Genomic DNA, 17137 nt, shown 5'->3' on the forward strand with positions numbered 1-17137 from the left:
CGTTTTTGATGATTTGTATCTGAGAATGAAAGGTGATATGATTGTATTCTGGGTTAAGTGTAGCCTGAAATTAAGTGCGCTGGGAACAGTTTCCCTAAATTCATTATGTATTTACCCATGGGGGTTTTAAGCAATGATAACTGGGCTTGCATGCCTGGCACTGGAGAGAGTCAGAGAGCAGTGAATTTACAATGCAATCCAAGTTCAAAAAGGTTTTCTCTCTTTTCTCTCCACACAGACATTTGTGAATGATGTCCGCATCCAGGAGCAGATGTATATCACTTTGAAGATTGATGACAAGTTAAGGTTTGGATATGATATCCTTTCAATCATTCCGTCGTTACAACCTTAGTGACACAACAGTACTTCAATCCCTAAAAACATGTACCATCTGTTAATTGAATTGCTCTCGTCCCACTTATCATTTGTCAAGCTGTATAGTTTTTAAGTGTCAAGCTGTATAGTTTTTAAGTGTCAAGCTGTCATTCACTCTATTGTGGTTTTGGCCTTGAATGACTGTTGTGTGTGTATAAGGAAGTGGCTGTGAGGATAGATGCAAACATTGATAGATACAAACAAGTGTCTTTCCTTAACCTGTCTCACATACCAACCTGTTCACGGTGGTGCGAGGCGAGATGACTGTCCCAGACGAGGCTCTGCAGGTAAGACACTTCCTTCTAGACACAGACGTACATGTACAGTGCCTCCAGAAAGTATTCACACCCCTTTACTTTTTCCACATGTTGTTGTGTTACAGCCTGAATTTAAAATGGATTACATTGAGATTTCTTTTGTCGCTGTCCTACACACACTAAACCATAATGTCAAAGTGGAATTATGTTATTTTTTAAACTAATTAATAAAACATGTAAAGCTGAAATGTCTTGAGTCAATAAGTATTCAACTCCTTTGTTATGGCAAGCCTAAATAAGTTTAGGACTAAACATGTGCTTAACAAGTCACATAATAAGTTGCATGGACTCACTCTGTGTGCAATAATAGTGTTTAACATGATTTTTGAATGACTAACTCATCTCTGTATCCCACACATACAATTATCTGTAAGGTCCCTCAGTTGAGCAGTGAATTTCAAACACAGATTCAACCACAAAGTCCAGGGAGATTTTCCAATGCCTCGCAAAGAAAGGCGCCTATTGATAGATGGGTAAAAATAAAAAAGCTGACATTGAATATCCCTTTGAGCATGATGAAGTTATTAATTACACTTTAGATGGTGTATCAATACACCCAGTCATTACAAAGATACAGACGTCCTTCCTAACTCAGTTGCCGGAGAGGAAGGAAACCGCTCAGGGATTTCACGATAAGGCCAATGGTGACTTTAAAACAGTTACAGAGTTTAATGGCTGTGATAGGAGAAAACAGTGTCACGTCCTGACCATAGATAGCTCTTATTTTCTATGGTAGAGTAGGTCAGGGCGTGACTGGGGGGGTTTATCTAGTTTATTTAGTTCTATGTTGTTTGGTTCTAGTTTCTTTTTTCTATGTTAGGGTTTTTGTATGATCCCCAATTAGAGGCAGCTGGTCATCGTTGTCTCTAATTGGGGATCATATTTAAGTAGTTGTTTTTCCCACCTGTGTTTGTGGGAGATTATTTTGAGTTAGTGCATGTTGCACCTTTTTCGTCACAGTTTGTGTTGTTGTTTGTAGTTTATTGTTTGTTTTGCAAAGTTTCACATTAAAATAAAAGATGTGGAATGATACCCACGCTGCACTTTGGTCTCCTTCCTACGATGAACGTGACCGAATCTCCCACCACCATAGGACCAAGCAGCGTGGCCAGGAGTGGACATGGGAGGAGATCCTGGGGGGGCACATGGGGAGATTGGCGGAGTCAGGGTTTAGACCTGAGCCAACTCCCCGTGCTTACCGGGGGGAGCGTATGACCAGTCAGGCACCGTGTTATGCGGTGATGCGCACTGTATCTCCAGTGCTCATTCATAGCCTGGTGCACATTCTGCCTGCGCCCCACATTTGCCGGGCTAAAGTGAGCATTCAGCCAGGACGGGTTGTGCCGGCTCAGCGCTCCTGGTCTCCAGTACCCCTCCTCGGTCCAGGATATCCTGCGCCAGCTCTACTCACTGTGTCGCTAGTGCGCATTCACAGCCCAGTTCGTCCTGTGCCAGCGCCCCGCACTTGCCGGGCTAAAGTGAGCGTTCAGCCAGGACGGGTTGTGCCAGCTCTACGCTCCAGACCTCCAGTGCGCCTCCACGGTCCAGTATATCCTGCACCGGTTCTACATACCAGGTCTCCAGTGCGTCTCCACAGCCCAGTACGTCCTGTGCCTCCTCCTCGCACTCTCCCTGGAGTGCGTGTCCTCAGTCCAGTACGTCCTGTGCCTGCTCCTCGCACTCGCCCTGAAGTGCGTGTCACCAGTCTGGTGCCACCTGTCCCGGCTGCACGCACTAGGCCTCCAGTGCGCCTGCCCAGTCCGGTGCGTCCTGTGCCTGCTCTCCGCACTCGCCCTGAGGTGCGTGTTACCAGTTTGGCGCCACCTGTGCCAGCCCCACGCATCAGGCCTCCAGTGCGCCTTCCCGTTCCGGAGGTTCCGGCGACAGTTCCCAGTCCGGAGGTTCCGGCAACAGTTCCCAGTCCGGAGCTTCCGGCGACAGTTCCCAGTACGGAACCTCCAGCGACATTTCACAGTCCGGAACCTCCGGAGACGGTCCACAGTCCGGAACCTCCTGAGACGGTCCACAGTCCGGAACCTCCTGAGACGGTCCACAGTCCGGAACCTCCTGAGACGGCCCACAGTCCGGAACCTCCTGAGACGGCCCACAGCCCGGAGCCTCCTGAGACGGCCCCCAGTCCGGAACCTCCAGCGACGGCCCCCAGTCCGGAACCTCCAGCTACGGCCCCCAGTCCGGAGCCTCCAGCGACGGTCGGCAGTCCGGAGCCTCCACCGATGCTGGCGGGTTCGCAGGATGAGAGGGTTCTTCGTCCTGCACCAGAGCCGCATCCGATGCTGGCGGATCCGCAGGATGAGAGGGTTCTTCATCCCGCGCCAGAACTGCCTCCGATGCAGGAGGATCCGCGGGATGAGAAGGTTCTTTGTCCTGCGCCAGAGCCGCCAACAACACTAGACACCACCCCTAATCCTCCCATTTGGTTTCAGGTTTTGCGGCCGGAGTCCGTACCTTTGGGGGGGAGTACTGTCACGTCCTGACCATAGATAGCTCTTATTTTCTATGGTAGAGTAGGTCAGGGCGTGACTGGGGGGGGGGGGGGGGGGGGGTTATCTAGTTTATTTAGTTCTATGTTGTTTGGTTCTAGTTTCTTTTTTCTATGTTGGGGTTTTTGTATGATCCCCAATTAGAGGCAGCTGGTCATCATTGTCTCTAATTGGGGATCATATTTAAGTAGTTGTTTTTCCCACCTGTGTTTGTGGGAGATTATTTTGAGTTAGTGCATGTTGCACCTCTTTCGTCACGTTTGTGTTTTTGTTTGTAGTTTATTGTTTGTTTTGCAAAGTTTCACATTAAAATAAAAGATGTGGAACGATACCCACGCTGCACTTTGGTCTCCTTCCTACGATGAACGTGACACAGAGGATGGATCAACAACAGTGTAGTTACTCCACAATACTAATCTAAATGACAGAGTGAAAAGAAGGAAGCTTGTACAGAATAAAAATATTCCAAAACATGCATCCTGTTTGCAACAAGGCACTAAAGTAATACTGCAAAAAGCAATTCACTTTTTATCGTAAATACAAAGTGTTATGTTTGGGGAAAATCCAATACAACACATTACTGAGTACCACTCTCCATATTTTCAAGCATAGTGGTGGCTGCATCATGTTATGGGTATGCTTGTAATCGTTATGGACTGGGGAGTTTTTCAGGAAGGAAAAAAAAATAAACAGAATGGAGCTAAGCACTGGCAAAATCCTTGAGAAATACCTGGTTCAGTCTGCTTTCCACCAGACACTGGAAGATGAATTCACCTTTCAGCAGGACAATAACTTAAAACACAGGAGTTGCTTACCAAGAAGTTTTGACTTAAATCTGCTTGAAAATCTATGGCAAGACCTGAAAATGGTTGTCTAGCAATGATCAACTACCAATTTGACAGAGCTTGAAAAAAATATGAAATGAATAATGGGCAAATATTGTACAATCCAGGTGTGCTAAGCTCTTAGAGACTTACCCAGAAAGACTCACAGCTGTAATCGCTGCCAACGGTGATTCTAACATGTATTGACTCAGGGGGTTGAATACTTATCTAATCAATATATATTAGCAGTTCATTTTTTACAAATGTTAGAATTGTTCTTCCACTTTGAGTAATTTGTGTAGATCAATGACAAAAAAATGACAAAGAAAATTATTTTACTCTCACTTTGTAACACAACAAAATGTGGAAAAAGTCAAGGGGTATGAATACTTTCTGAAGGCACTGTGCATGATATCTATTTTGTTCTCAATGTTGTGCTAAATATCTAAAATGAAAATAGCACCGGTTATATCATAGTATAAAAAAAGTGTTTGTAAGTAGACTCATGAGCTCATAGCCCCCTTGCAAATATAACTTTGGGCTGTGTGTGTGTGTGTATGTATGTGTGCATGTCCGCATTAGATGAAAGATGATATTTTTGGCCATGACCGTGTCCTCTGTCTTCCCCTGCTGTGTCTCTTCCACTCTCTCTTTCTCCCTTGCCCCCTCGCCCCTCACTGTCTCCTTCCCTCCCTCTCTTTCCCGCCATCAGCATGAGAAGTTCACCAGCCAGCTCCAGCTGAGTAAGAAGCCCTCCAACGGTGAGCCCACCAAGTCACCTGCCAAATCTCCTGCCAAGTCCCCTTCTAAGACCCCCAAGTCCTCCAGCTGCAGACCAGCCGAGAGCAAGGCAGCCGAGGGGACCATGGAGCCATCAGCCAAACCTGCCGAATCACACAAGGGAGATGACAAGATGGCAGGTGAGAGCAGGAAGCACATATAAGAGATGAAATGTATGTTGTACATTACAGTATGATCCAGTAATTTCAGGGAATAATTGAATGGGATATTTCATTGTTGATCTTCAAGTGATTCAATCATGACGCAGTATTTGGAGATTTTGGCAATTTCTGCATCCAAGTTGTGACTAGATTCATAATTCCATTTGATACCGATAGCATTTTAGAATCAGTATTCTAAATGAGTAAGCGACGAATGTCATGATCCTACCGTAGATTATACAGTATAGGTAGACATGTCATCTGAAAAGACTAATAAACCTCTACTTTTCACTGCCTGTCTCTTCTGGAGCTTTTTCTTTTCATTTATTGCCTGTAATTAAAGAGTGAGGGCTTAGGGCGGATGTTTAAATAACACATTGTAAATCCAGCTGAATCTCATTAAAGCAACCTTAAAAACAACACAATAATCTGAACAACTGTCCCTGTACCACTGGAGGGTCTTATCTGATTGGCCAGCCTAGCATGCTCCTGTGCCCACTATCAATAGCTGAATGAGTATTATTCCAATCAAATAGCTATAATTATCTACAGGAGGCAGTAGAGTGTCTGCAGCTGCTTTCGCTCTCCTCTCCCTGTTTCTGTTTCTGTCATCTCTCCCCTGTGCTTTTGGTAGGAGGAATGTCCGCTACACTTGCATCGTTTACACGCTCAATAGTCAATTCACTCAGCTGGAGTGGGAGCTTATGCTGGTGTTGGTGTAGGTAACAGTGGATATTTTACTGATGTTAGTGTCTCTTACAGTAGGTGGTACAGATACTGGATACTCTGTGGGAGGCTGAGGGGATGTCTTGAGTTGAATAGCTACTGTATTACAGATGGCACAGTATATTTGTCTATCTTTTAACAGAGGAACCATGGCTTTTGCATTGTGACAGTATATGGTTCATTGTCATTACATTAGGAATCTCAGAGGGAGTTTTTGCTATGCACTGGCCTTTTACAGTAGGTTACCTGGGGCGGCAGGTAGCCTAGGCTATCGAAAGGTTGCTGGTTCGAATCCCCGAGCCGACTAGGTGAAAAATCTGTCTACATAACCTTGAGCAAGGCACTTAACCCTAATTGCTCCTGTAAGTTGCTCTGGATAAGAGTGTCTGCTAAATGACTTAAATGTTAAGCTGTTTTGTCCCTATGGATTGAGTAGTTTGTTCTGAAATATGAGAAGATGTCCTTAATGAATGGCTTAAGCCATTGTCTATAGTCTCCGGATCAAAACAACAGATGTTCTAACACTGTCATATGGGTCATCAGGCTTAATCCATGAGTCCAGTGTACCAACATTACATGCAACCCTGCTTGCCACCCACTATGTGTTTAATTACAACATCTGCAGTGGGGGCCTTCAGCAGAGGGCCTATAATGATAGGCAGAGGCACATCCACATACGTCTCCTCCATTACCCGACGGCCCTTAAAAAATAGGAGGCAGGAAGCGTTTACATGTGTTTCTCCTTCGCTGCCACCTGGATATTTTAGCCTGTTAATTGTCAGTTTGATGCTAATGTGTTGTTCCCCCCTGACGACTCAGACTCAGGGAGTCACTGTATGTTCCCTTTCCTCTCTGCAGCACACCACCAAAGGTTCACTGGAGATATTATGCAAGCAGGCATAGCTCCTCACCAAGCTTGCAGCATTTATAGGCTCCTCACCAATCTTGCAGCAGTAATAGGCATTTATAGGCATTTTTAACACAAGCATCTGTAAGTATGCACTGCAATTAATGCTTTCTCTGGGTTTTGCTCAACATATGTAGGATCTTAATTTGAGCTAGTTTGCCAAAGCAGAATAATTATCCTGCAGCAACAGGAAATGTGAATTGTTATGTGGATTATAATTCATAGTGGTTTTTATAGGGGTTGATCGGTTTTTCTTAAGGAAAAATCAAGTCTGAAATTTCCAAGTGGGAATTACAAACTTCAGAAGCCTTTTTAAACCTCAAATATACAACAAGTTTTAAATGTCTTGCATTTCAGAAAAGTTACCCTGCAACAGGGTGATCAAATGAAGAGCCGGCATCTGCATGCAAAGTCAGTGCTTACTTTAACTTGAAGTGATTATGTTCCATTTAGCTATTGTGACTTTATTTGCAGTAAATTGGCCTACACATCATGTCCCGACCTGGGTTCAACTAGCAACATACTATTGGGCTTGACTTGGACTGAAATAGATGCCGGTACTCATTTTGGGTGCCGGTACTGTTTACATTTAGGTGCAGGAACTCCACAGTACTTTTGAGCTAATATTCTATAAGAGGAACAGGAGCTCAAGCAGTAGAACATTTTAGGTGCCGATACTCAGCTCTGGTGAACTCCTACCTAAGTCAAGCACTGGTCACACCAATGTAAACATCATAGCTGGATTCAGCTGGGTGAAGTCAAGAGTATTGCTGTGAAGTTTTAGAGGGATACACTGGTAGTCGTACATCTATTTATGACTCCAGGCCTTTAGCAGTGGGGAGAGGAGAAGGTAGAAATATCCCATCTGTAACACCGAGAAATGTGTCTGTTGGGTCAAATGAGGTTCAGACAAAGTCCAGGAAGAGATTCTCCTCTTAAACATTTCAACCGATAAACATAGCCAACCTCCAGCCAGTCTGTTTGAAGTCAGATCTGCCATATGTGTTGGTTGTGTGTTGAGTTAAGCTCATTGGTGATAAGGGAGCAGAGCATGGTGTTGATGGGTTTGTCCCTCTGTGTCCTGCTGACTGGGTTATGTAGGTCAGTGGAATGGCTAAAGCCAAATCAGTGCTTCATGACCCATCATCCAGCTTTAAGACAGAGGGATTAAAAGACACTAGTGCAGCTGTGCTCAGGAAGTATTGCATGACCATCACAGTAACTTCTGGCCTGTTACTGTGTCCATTGATTTCATTAATGTACATGCATGTTTCACAAGCACAATGGGTAGATTATTCAATCTAAATCTAGTGAAACTTCTTGTGTTTGTGTTATAGGGGACATAGCAGCATTGCACCGGGGGACCCCTCTGTATGGACAGCCATCTTGGTGGGGGGATGGGGACGCAGACGATGAAAACTCCTTCAAGCAGGAGACCAAGACGTGTGGGAAGAAGCATGACAGCTCTGCAGCAGGTAAGAACCAAAGAAAATGACCTCATCATATCTCAAATGAAAAAGAATGTGAACATGGCAAGATGTTCAGATACATGCATACTGTACAGTATACTCTAAGGCTTAAAGAACATGATCCAATGACATTCCTGATGGCTTGAGGTCAAATCAAAATAAACTGATTTGCGATCTTTTTACTCGTGCTCAGTTTTTATGAATTGGCAGAGAATTTGAACTGGCAATTTGTTTGTAGACGTTCCTGGTTGATCATTGTACCCTATGCAATGTTTGTTCTGAAATAATCCCGTGGTTATAACAGAACTATAGCATGCCAACGTTGGAACATAAAGCACAGAATACTTTCTGTAAGTAGTGAAATGGTTGCTTTATGTTAATTCCCAGGCTTATCCTGTCTCTGTGTATTGAGGGTAATGGCCATCCGGACTCGCAGTACGCAGTATGTATATACACTCTGTGTGTGTCTGTGTTGGTCCGGAGGACTGGGATCCCATTAACTTGTGATGGGCAGGAGTAACAGGATTAGAGATTAGGCCAGGCTTGGACGCAGCAAGACACCCAATGGGTGCTGGGGTGGACTGGGGGAAGGCCGACCAGACATCTTAGACTATTAGATCATAGAGCTATCCTTACACTATCAACAGTCAGAGCTGGACAATAGCACCAGTGCAGTGCATGTCCTCGGCAGCCCTTAGGAAAGCCAACATTTTGGGATAAATTGAGGCTTGTGATCGGAAAGCCTGGAGGACTTTTATTTTAATTCAAGTATGGGAGAGGTTGCATCTACCATGGAACTCAGTAAGTTGAAGCAATTTAACAGTTTCTTTGTGTGACCATTGGCATGTGTAGAAAGTATAGTGTAGGCTACCTTTGAATTACAAATCTATTAAACAACAGTCGATTAATGTAAGGATATTTGTATTACGACCATGTTCACTTTGGGGGGAAAATGTACAGTTGAAGTCGGAAGTTTACATACACCTTAGCCAAATACATTAAAACTCAGTTTTTCACAATTCCTGACATTTAATCCTAGTAATTCCCTGTCTTAGGTTAGTTAGGATCACCACTTTATTTTAAGAATGTGAAATGTCAGAATAATAGTAGAGAGAATTATTTATTTCAGCTTTTATTTCTTTCATCACATTCCCAGTGGGTCAGAAGTTTACATACACTCAATTAGTATTTGGCAGCATTGCCTTTACATTGTTTAACTTGGGTCAAACGTTTTGGGTTCCCTTCCACAAGCTTCCCACAATAAGTTGGGTGAATTTTGGTCCATTCCTCCTGACAAAACTGGTGTAACTGAGTCAGGTTTGTAGGCCTCCTTGCTCGCATACGCTTTTTCAGTTCTGCCCACAAATGTTCTATAGGTTTGTGGTCAGGGCTTTGTAATGGTCACTCCAATACCTTGACTTTGTTGTCCTTAAGCCATTTTGCCACAGCTTTGGAAGTATGCTTGGGGTCATTGTCCATTTGGAAGACCCATTTGCGACCAAGCTTTAACTTCCTCACTGATGTCTTGAGATGTTTCTTCAATATATCCACATCATTTTCCTCCCTCATGATGCCATCTATTTTGTGAAGTGCACCAGTCCCTCCTGCATCAAAGCCCCCCCCACAACATGATGCTGCCACCCCTGTGCTTCACGGTTGGGATGGTGTTCTTTGGCTTGCAAGCGTCCCCTTTTTTCTCCAAACATAATGATGGTCATTATGGCCAAACAGTTCTATTTTTGTTTCATCAGACCAGGGGACATTTCTCCAAAAAGTATGATCTTTGTCCCCATGTGCAGTTGCAAACCGTAGTCTGGCTTTTTTATGGCGGTTTTGGAGCAGTGGCTTCTTCCTTGCTGAGCGGCCTTTCAGGTTGTGTCGATATAGGACTCGTTTTACTGTGGATATAGATACTTTTGTACCTGTTTCCTCCAGCATCTTCACAAGATCCTTTGCTGTTGTTCTGGGATTGATTTTCTCTTTTTGCACCAAAGTACGTTCATCTCTAGGAGACAGAACTTGTCTTCTTCCCGAGCGGTATGACGGCTGCATGGTCCCATGGTTTTAATACTTGCGTACTATTGTTTGTACAGATGAATATAGTACCTTCAGGCAGTTGGAAATTGCTCCCAAGGATTAACCAGACTTGTGGAGGTCTACAATTTTTTTCTGAGGTCTTGGTTGATTTCTTTTGATTTTCCCATGATTTCAAGCAAAGCGGCACTGAGTTTGAAGGTAGGCCTTGAAATACATCCACAGGTACACCTCCAATTGACTCAAATGATGTCAATTAGCCTATCAGAAGCTTCTAAAGCCATGACATAATTTTCTGGAATTTTCCAAGCTGTTTAACGGCACAGTCAACTTAGTGCATGTAAACTTCTGACCCACTGGAATTGTGATACAGTGAATTATAAGTGGAATAATCTGTCTGTAAACAATTGTTGGAAAATTACTTGTGTCATGCACAAAGTAGATGTCCTAACCGACTTGCCAAAACTATAGTTTGTTAACAAGAAATTTGTGGAGTGGTTGAAAAACGAGTTTTAATGACTCCAACCTAAGTGTATGTAAACTTCCAACTTCAACTGTAAAATTGCAATATTATTGTGAAAGCAGTGCTCTAATGTACAGTAGATGGTATGTAGTGACCACTGACCTGTCCTTATCTCTGTTATTGAGAGGCCCACAGTAGAGGGCAGTTGACTGATCTGTCAGCTGTTAATATGGACAGCGTCCCCAAGGAAAGTGTCACAAACAGTGGGCCTTCCTGACCAGTCTTTAGTGACAGCCCCAATATTTCCCCAGTGTCAACAGAGTGCACTGGCGTGTTATGTATGTAATTGTAAGCCATGTCTCTACGGCGGCATAAAAACAGATCTGGGGTTATATTCATGGTCATTCAATGTAAAGGATACGTGTGCAGTGTAGACAGCTTGCAGTGAGCGTGGGTGGTAGGCTGGTAGTGGGTGCTGAAGTCTATAGGATACCCATATAATGTTATGGAGTTCTATGTGATTGTGTAGAAACTGCTCCGTCTTCTTATTCAAACTGCACTGAATCTGAAAGCACTCACACCCTCCGCTTCGAATGCCACTTAAGGGAAGTCACTGAGGACAACACTCTCTCTGTTCAAAACAAGACACCATATCCACCCTCCTCTCCTCACTGTCCAGCTGCACTCTCTCTCTCTCTCTTTTCCTCTTTCTCTCGCAGGGGCATACATTGTGAGTTTATCTAGCCAAAGAACCTTCAGCTTTGAATAGCATTATCTGCAGGCATTCTTTAGTCAACAAAGGGAACTTCGACTGGTGTGGAGGAAAGACAGAAAACCTTTTTAATGAATCAGCATTATTTTCCTGAAAGCCTAGAGTCTCTTGGGAGCCCAAAGAAGGCACATAATAAGGGTACGCCAATAAGGTGTACCCACAATACAGTTCCAAACATCAAAGAGACAATTTATAATCTAATCTCCTCCCATAGCTATTTCTGTAGTGTGGAGAGGGCATACTACCCCCACTTGCCCTAGTAGAGAGAGGCTAACTAACAACAGAAGGTAGCAGTGGAGGGGAAGTGAGATAGTTTAGAGGAACGGTCTCATGTACTATTGAATAGATTCTGTTGTAGCCGCCCCCAGCCCCCATCCTTATGTATTGTCACTCAGGGCTATTGGGTTACGCCATTGCACCAGCTCTCACAGAGCGCTGAAAGAAACCGCTTTCTCCAACACTGAAACTCTCATTCGCTATCTAGTCTGTAGTAACTTGCTAAAGTCCTTATATATATTGTTTTGCTAATTACTCAATTTAAGGACATAGTTTACTGGGAATCCGAACTGAGGCTTTAATTTTGAAGAGGGACCCACCTCTGCCTGAACTTGCAGTCAGGCCGTTTCAGCTTTGAGGTATGTGTTCTCACTTTTAAAGGCACTCTGTTCACTTCAGGGTGGTGGATTAATGAGTGTAAAACACCTAAAGTCCTGCCAGATTACTTAGATGTATTATGTTGTTAAGTATACATTTGGTTCCTGTCATTAATATGTAATGACATGGGTGCTGTTAGTAATGCTTGTATGTCTCATGGACTCTAATGTACAGTACACTGAGTGTCCATGTTAAATGAATGGCCACCATGACCCTTAGTGCTTTTGAGTTGAGTTTTCACATCAGTCACATGAGTCTTAATGTGATCATTAGAGGAAGGGTGGTAGATTTATAAAAAAGGGAAGTTCTAGGCTTAAGTTCTGATTGTCTTGTTCTGGGAAGCAGTGGGTGTTATTGATGCTTGGATAGGATGAAACCTGAAAGCACAGCCTTATTTACTGCCAGACCTGTTGGTGACTATAATCTAGGACCTGATGCAAGTGGTACCAGTTTGAATGTACAGTGCCTTCGGAAAGTATTCAGACCCCTTTAATTTTTAAAATGTTGTTACGTTACAGCTTTATTCTAAAATGTATTAAATTGTTTGTTTTCCTCATCAATCTACACACAATAGCCCATAATGACAAAGCAAAAACAGGTTTTTAGAAGTGTTTGCTAACTTATAAAAAATTGGAGCAGGTTTTCATCAAGGAGCTCTCTGTACTTTGCTCCGTTCATCTTTGCCTCGATCCTGACTGTTCTCCCAGTCCCTGCCTCTGAAAAACATCCACACAGCATGATGCTGCCACCACTATACTTCACCGTAGGGATGGAGCCAGGCTTCCTCCAGACATGACGCTTGGCATTCAGGCCAAAGTGCTAAATCTTGGTTTCATCAGACCAGACAATGTTGTTTCTCATAGTCTGAGAGACTTTAGGTGCCTTTTGGGAACCTCCAAGCGGGCTGTCATGTGCCTTTTACTGATGAGTGGCTTCCGTCTGGCCACTCTTCCATAAAGGCCTGATTGGTGGAGGGCTGCAGAAATGGTTGTCCTTCTGGAAGGTTCTCCCATCTCCACAGAGAAACTCTGGAGCTCTGTCAGAGTGACCATTTGGTTCTTGGTCACCTTCCTGACCAAGGCCCTTCTCCCCCGATTGCTCAGTTTGGCCGGGCGCCCAGCTCTAGGAAGTGTCTTGGTGGTTCCAAACTTCTTCCATTCAAGAATGATGGAGGCCACTGTGGTTTTGGTGTTTTGGTAACCTTCCCCAGATCTGTGCCTCCACACACAATTATGTCTCGGAGCTCTAAGGACAATTCCTTCAACCTCAGGGCTTGGTTTTTGCTCTGACATGCACTGTCAACTGTGGGACCTTATATAGACAGGTGTGTGCCTTTCCAAATCATGTCCAATGAATTGAATTTACCACAGGTGGACTCCAATCAAGTTGTAGAAACATCTCAAGGATGATCAATGGAAACAGGATGCACCTGAACTCAGTTTAGAGTCTCATAGCAAAGGGTCTGAATACTTATTTAAATAAGGTATTTCATTTAAAAATATTTTTTTTTTAATACATTTCCAAAAATGTCTACTAACCTGTTTTTGCTTTGTCATTATGGGGTATTGTGTGTAGATTTTTTTATTTAATCCATTTTAGAATAAGGCTGTAATGTAACAAAATGTGGGAAATGTCAAGGGGTCTGAATACTTTCCAAAGGCACTGTAGTTCTCTATATGGACAACATTATGTCTCATTTCACTCAATGTTTTACTTTGTTGAAAGCCCCAGTTCGTTGCAGACATGGGGAGTTTATCTGTTTTCAAAAAGAGACAAAAAGTTATTTTAAGTTGAAGTGAAAGATATAACTTTCAAGAAAGATTTGGCTTTATAGGGGGTCGTAAATCCCTGTAGGTATTATATCTTCAATATTTGACTTTGATATAGTTCCTTTACTCTGTTAGGGAGGAAATGTGCAAAGCCAACTTTTTTGTATGTTACATGAACAACTCAGCTGCTCACTTTGTCATACATATAAACCAGATGGTCTCTCCACTGTCCAATCAGATCATCCATCATCTCCACATCCCATAATGCCTTGCCACTTAATGTAATCAAAAATAAGTTACACAATCATTATTAAGGTATAGCCTGAAGGGGGTTTGATTGGCTTCCTCATCAGTTATTGTCAAAGTGGACACTACATGGCTTTGTGCTTGTCTGCATGGGCCCCAGCTCAGCTTGACCTGTTTTGTTTAGAGGGCTGTGTTCTGCCAGGGCCTCAGACACTGATTCAGACTAATGCTGAGACTAATGGTGAGACAGAACAGACACAGCTGAACGGCCCATGTGGGGCCCATGACCTCTGACCTCTAGATACTGATCCCCAGTGTTCTCCTCTCTGTGAACCTACAGACGGCAGAGAGCCTAAGAGGAGTGAGAGGCCTAGGGAGGACGGCCTGGGCCCCGAGCCCAGCTACTTTGAGATCCCCACCAAGGAGGCTCAGATGGCCGAGGACAGCATTCATGAGATCCCCACCAAAGACACTGAGGGGGCTGCTGCTACCGCCAGCGCCAGCACTCAGGGCCACGCCTCACCTCACGCCTTCACAATCGAGTTTGATGACACCTCCCCTGGCAAGGTCACGATCAAGGACCACGTGTCCAAGCTGACTCCGGACCACCGGCCCCGGCCTAAGAAGGCCTCCCATTCTGGCAGCAAGGACCTCAGCACCCTGCAGGCCGCCATGATGGTCTCTGAGAGCAAAGTGGCTGATTGGCTGGCCCAGAACGACCCCCCCACGGTGCGCAGTGAGTCCACGGAGGACAGCAAGAGCATCAAGAGTGATGTCCCTGTCCACTTCAAGAGGCTCAAAGGTGAGGGCCATAGCCTGCCTGCTCTCCTCCCTATATCCCTGCCTGTCTTTCTCTCTGTCCCCCATCTGTTGCCAGATCAGCGAATGCACTTATTCCTCCCTATAGCTACACTACAGTATCTTCTACTAACTGTTCTACATCTGGCCTTGCTAACCTCACAATTAAGCTGATCAACATGTGTTTTACTGCTAAAAACCATGAGTGTTATTTTGGGAGGTTTTTGGGGAGATCCTGTAAAATGCATCCTCTTTACAAAGCTTATCTCTTACTCGCTACGAACAGATCCTAAAATGTTGGTCAATCTGATCCTCTAAAATAAGACTTGTTTGACCCAGAAACTCCTAGGGCGCTATTCAATCTGTATCGCTGAGGCGTTACAGATTGCCCGCTAGAAATGTAAAGGTAATTTACTATTGAACCGACATATGCAGCGTTTAGTGTGAATGCAGTCTCCACTAACACGGGAACATTGCCTTTAAATTGCGCTGTAACACTGAATATCCACAATACGGATTGACAACAATAACAATGATATCTGTCCATTGGTGGGAGGGGTCCCAGAGGGAATGTCCATAGGGGAAGCATCAGGGGGGAAGTGAGAAGTGAATGAAACAATAATACAAATAATAATATATACATATTTACAACTGTAACAATGATACATCAGAGGGAGGCTAGTAGCTCTGTAGTTGCAATGGCGCCCTAGTAGCAACCTAAGCAGAGAGCTCCTGTAAATATGTACATATTTAATCGTTTTTAAGTGTTTTTAATTGTTTTTTTATCAGCTGTTTTGTTTTTGATAACGTTGAGTTTTGTTGCATATTTCTGGTGGTTTTGACCCACAGATTTGCAGATGGACTGGCAGGTCAACTCGTTTCGACTTGGCTAGCTAGCTGGCTAATAGTTTTTGTTCGAATGATGCATCTGGACACTGTATCAGCTTTTGTGTTTCACCTGGCTGCTGGTCCCTGATGTTTTGAAAACATAAATTGAAGAGTCACCTGAAGCTTGAGAGGAATGGGAGATGCAGTAGAGGAATGCAGTGCTGAGGCAGAGGGCTCATAGTGAGGACGACTGGCTACTACTCTGAACTCTGTGTGGTGAGCTTTCTGGCGCCCAGAGCTGCTGAGGCGTCACCCAAGTGGGTACCATACAAATGGTGAAGGAGATGTCCTGTAGCTACACGACTCAGGCTGGTTCCCAGAGTAGCCCTTTATATGATTGTCACCAGACTCTTCATCAACCATCTCCCTCATCACCCTCTGATCAAGCCATGAACTGTCCATCTCCATCTTTTGGGGATGCATGCACTCAAAGACTTGGCCTCTATTGGTTGACCTATAGTTAGGTCAACCAGTACATCACTGGATGTGATGTACTAGCTAGCTAGGCTACTCAATGTGATGACCTAGCTAGGCTACTCAATGTGATGTACTAGCTAGGCTACTCAATGTGATGTACTAGCTAGGCTACTCAATGTGATGTAATAGCTAGGCTACTCAATGTGATGCACTAGCTAGGCTACTCAATGTGATGACCTAGCTAGGCTACTCAATGTGATGTACTAGCTAGGCTACTCAATGTGATGACCTAGCTAGGCTACTCAATGTGATGTACTAGCTAGGCTACTCAATGTGATGTACTAGCTAGGCTACTCAATGTGATGTACTAGCTAGGCTACTCAATGTGATGACCTAGCTAGGCTACTCAATGTGATGTACTAGCTAGGCTACTCAATGTGATGTATTAGCTAGGCTACTCAATGTGATGTAATAGCTAGGCTACTCAATGTGATGACCTAGCTAGGCTACTCAATGTGATGTACTAGCTAGGCTACTCAATGTGATGACCTAGCTAGGCTACTCAATGTGATGTACTAGCTAGGCTACTCAATGTGATGACCTAGCTAGGCTACTCAATGTGATGTACTAGCTAGGCTACTCAATGTGATGTACTAGCTAGGCTACTCAATGTGATGTACTAGCTAGGCTACTCAATGTGATGACCTAGCTAGGCTACTCAATGTGATGTACTAGCTAGGCTACTCAATGTGATGTATTAGCTAGGCTACTCAATGTGATGTAATAGCTAGGCTACTCAATGTGATGACCTAGCTAGGCTACTCAATGTGATGTACTAGCTAGGCTACTCAATGTGATGACCTAGCTAGGCTACTCAATGTGATGTACTAGCTAGGCTACTCAATGTGATGACCTAGCTAGGCTACTCAATGTGATGACCTAGCTAGGCTACTCAATGTGATGTACTAGCTAGGCTACTCAATGTGATGACCTAGCTAGGCTACTCAATGTGATGTACTAGCTAGGCTACTCAATG

The 17137-nt window shown here is 44.1% G+C and overlaps 1 protein-coding gene across 3 annotated transcripts in view; it reads left to right on the top strand.

The window, feature by feature from the left end:
- The window catches only part of cep170aa (centrosomal protein 170Aa), a 65941-nt gene that overhangs the window by 26601 nt on the left and 22203 nt on the right, over positions 1–17137 (top strand). The window contains exons 4-8 of one of the 3 annotated variants that reach the window (XM_014179957.3): positions 239–317; positions 604–662; positions 4730–4937; positions 7929–8066; positions 14339–14800. In XM_014179957.3, coding sequence (XP_014035432.1) covers positions 239–317; positions 604–662; positions 4730–4937; positions 7929–8066; positions 14339–14800 — 946 coding nt within the window. Of the gene's footprint in view, positions 1–238; positions 318–603; positions 663–4729; positions 4938–7928; positions 8067–11709; positions 11965–14338; positions 14801–17137 lie in introns of those variants that run through there. The other 2 variants (XM_014179965.3, XM_014179966.3) reach the window with 2 other exon arrangements.

This window comes from Salmo salar, chromosome 28 (assembly GCF_965601325.2).
Source record: "Salmo salar chromosome 28, fSalSal1, whole genome shotgun sequence".
Classification (NCBI taxonomy): Eukaryota; Metazoa; Chordata; class Actinopteri; order Salmoniformes; family Salmonidae; genus Salmo; species Salmo salar.